Below are 3,342 nucleotides of genomic sequence, written 5' to 3'. Positions count from 1 at the left end.
ATTCAAGCAGGACTTCTTTTTTCCCATTTTAGCCTCCGTTTGGGCCAAAAAACCAGGGGGTCGCACCTCCAAGAGCCCAGCCAAAGCGGGGCTCCAGGGATGCGGGACTCCCACCAAGCCAAGCATCCCCCGGTGGGGCTGGGGACCGTGGGCACCCCCTGAGCCCCTGTGTGCCCCCCTGGGGATGACAAAACCTCATGGGTGGCAAAAGAGCGGGGCTGGCGTGGGGGAGTCCTGCTCGGGACGCCAAGGGTTTGGGGGGGACCACGGGGAGGGGGCCCAGAGGCTGCAGCCGCCCTCCCCTAGCAAAGGCTCCCGGGTTTCTCCTCTCTCCCTTTCTCCTTCTCCTTCCTCCCCTTTGGGCTGGACGTGCCCAGGCAGCGCCTGCTCCTTCGGCTCCCATTGATGTTCCTCCCAAACAGCCCTGCCGCCTGCCAGCAGCCTCCCGAAAAAAAAAAAAAGATTTGGGAAGCCGGGGGAGGACGGGGAGGATGGGGAGGGGGGGGGAAACCGGGGCGGGAGAACGGGAGCGGGACAAGTGAAACCGCCGCGGGGCAGCAGCTCCGGCGCTCCCCAACCGGCACCGCCGCAGCGGGGGGACGGGGTTGTGTCACCGGAGTTGTCCCCCTCCTCGCCACCGCTTCGAGCACAAGGGGCCAGCCCTGCACCCCCACCCACCCCCCAACCCAAAACCCTTCGAAGACCAGCCCCGAAGGGTCCCCCTGGCCCCCACCCGGGGTCCTCCCCACCTCCATCCGTGTCCCCCCCGGGGGCTCAGCAGCTCAGTTTGTGGAGGTGGCGTTACCCCCCTCGGACTCCCTCTTGCCTCCCTTGCCGGCCGACGGGTCCCCGGCGCCCTTGACCTCAGGTTCGCCCCCGTCTTTGCCCCCATCGTGCGTCTTCATGTGCTTGCCCAGGTGGTCGCTGCGCATGAAGACGCGGCCGCAGACGGGACAGGCGAATTTCTTGGCGCCGGTGTGGGTCTGGAGGTGCCGCTGCAGCTCGTCGGAGCGGGTGAAGCGTTTGCCGCAAAAAAGCCAGTTGCAGACGAAGGGTCGGTCGCCGCTGTGCCAACGCAGGTGGGCTTTCAGGTGGGAGGTCTTGGCGTAGGCTTTCCCGCAGCCGGGGATGTGGCAGTTGTGTAGGTGCTTGCGTTTCACCCCCTCGGGGCAGGGACCCCCCCTTTCCGCCTCCTGGCAGTTGGGGCAACGACACGCCGCTTGCCCCCCGCCCCGCGGCACGGCACGACGGGCACCTTTCGGCCGCCCGCCGCCCTCTGCCTCCGGACCCCGGGGTTCGGGGGGTCCCTCCAGCGCCTTCGCCCCCTCCGGTCCCAGGAGATGCTGGGTGGGGGGAGGCAGCAGGTGGGCGGGGGGGGCGCAGAGTTGGTGCTCCCCCCCGCCGTACCCCCCCAGGGCTGGCGGCAGCCCGGGGTGCCCGGGCACTTGCAGCCCCGCGCCCTGCCCGGGGGGCAGCTCCATCCAGCTGGCTCCGGCATGGAGGTCCCACCAGTTGACGTTTCCTTCCTCGCCAGGGGCGCCGGGATGGGGGGGCCGAAACCAAGGCTCGTAGGGATGCGCCATGTCCGGGGCGGCCGGCAACAACTTGGCGTAAGCGCCGGGGGCGGCGGGGCCGTCGGCGGGCAGCTCTAACCGCGGGGGGCCATGGGGCTCGTAGGTGCCGGGGGTGGCAAAGGTGGCGGCGTCGGGACCCGCCAACGGCAGCTCCGGCGGGGGCAACGGGGAGGCGAAGTCGGCGGCACCCGCCGCGGTGCTGCCGTGGGGCTGGAAGGGCTGCAGCGGCTGCAGGTCCAGGTGGCTCGGGGAGGCACGGGGTGCGTCGGAGGGCTGAGTCCCCAAAGAGCCGCAGACCGCTGTGAGCATTGCCGAGCGGCGCGGGGCGGTGGCGCAGACAGACCTGCAGGGCCAAAGAGGGATGGGAGGGGAGGTGGGGGGAGAGAAGAGCGGTGAGAAGAGGGGGGGCACACCTCCTAACCCCCCTGCCCCTGTGCACGCTGGCACAGGGAGGGGTTTGGCACCCGGGATGGTCCCGGCACCGATTCCTTTCCTGCACCGTCATGGTCCCGCCATGCCACTGGTGACAGCGTCCCCAGTACCCATCACCCCGTCACCTGCAATTTGGGGGACACCCCAGCTCCGCTACAGGGGTTTCTCTGCTCCGCAGCCCAGCGTGACACCAGGATGGTGGCACCAGGTCGGGGGGACACCTTAGCACCCGTCCCCGTGCCCCTATGGACCCTGTGCCAGCCCCTGGCACAGACCCAGTGCCGGTGGGTCATGTCTGTGGCCCAAAGGGGTTGGTGCCTAATTCCAAAATCTAAGGAAGCCGCCAGCATCTGCCTCGTCACCTCCCGGACCATGTCCCTCCAACACAGCCAGGGTCCCCAAGGGGACATGAGTGGGGTCCCCAAGCCCATGTCCCAACCACGGGGGGGGACACAGCACCCACGAGTCCACCCTGGTCCTCCTACACCCCAGCCGGGCTGGGAAACGATCACCCCCAGCTCTGCTGCTGCCCCAAGACCTCAGCCCAGCTGGGGACCCCCAGGCTGCCGCGGGGGGGGGACACAAAACACAGCCGGGGGGGGGCTGCAGCCCCAGGCTGATTGGCAGCAGGATGGGGGAGCAGAGCCAGCTGCGGGAAGGCAGCGGAGGCCCGGAACCGAGCCGCCGGCAGCCCTTTGAAGCCAGGCTCTGGGCTGGCTTCGCCCACAGCCCTAGACCCCCAGGGCACCCACTAGGCCCCCGGACCCCGAGGCACCCGCTGCCTCCCCAGCATGGCGGCCGTGACTCACTGGGAGCTGTACAAACCCCACTGGGGACGGGCCCCACCCCGGTGTCGAAATCCACCTGCCGCCACCGGCTCCCGCCCCCCGACTTCCCACCGGCGCCACGGTGGGGGGCGGCCGAGACCCCCCCCTTCCCGCAAACCCCCACCATCCCCTCCCACCACCGTCGCCTGCTCCCAGCCACCCCCACACCGTCCCCCCACCACCCTCAGCCTGTGTGGGACAGGGACAGACCCCCAGGAGACACCCGGGGGGTGCTGAAATTTTTAGGGTGAGGGATCCCCTGCGCAAAGGGGCCAGACCCCCAGAGCCCCCCCAGCCCCGGCACTATGAGCCTAGGGCAGGGAGGGGGTCCCCGATGCTGAAGACTCCCCCAGTTGCATGGGGACACCATTGTCCCCTGCCAGGCAGCACTGAGGAGGGCAAGGAGACCCCAAGGATAGGGGTGGGAGATGGGGGGTTCCAAAATCCCCCCGACAGGACCCACCTCCACCTGCAACACCAAAGCACCCGCGGGAGCTCAGCCTCAAGCT

The 3,342-nt window shown here is 69.4% G+C and overlaps 1 protein-coding gene across 1 annotated transcript; it reads right to left on the bottom strand.

The window, feature by feature from the left end:
- On the bottom strand, nt 1-1,883 carry SP6 (Sp6 transcription factor). Its single transcript, XM_075036911.1, has one exon. The coding sequence runs from the start codon at nt 1,881-1,883 to the stop codon at nt 783-785; it is 1,101 nt and encodes a 366-aa protein (XP_074893012.1). The 3' UTR covers nt 1-782.
- Nucleotides 1,884-3,342: the final 1,459 nt, after the last annotated feature.

The sequence above is a fragment of the Buteo buteo genome, chromosome 9 (genome assembly GCF_964188355.1).
Source record: "Buteo buteo chromosome 9, bButBut1.hap1.1, whole genome shotgun sequence".
Lineage (NCBI taxonomy): Eukaryota > Metazoa > Chordata > Aves > Accipitriformes > Accipitridae > Buteo > Buteo buteo.
The sequence above is the reverse complement of the archived record's forward strand: the minus strand, read 5'-3'. Positions and strand labels throughout refer to the sequence as shown.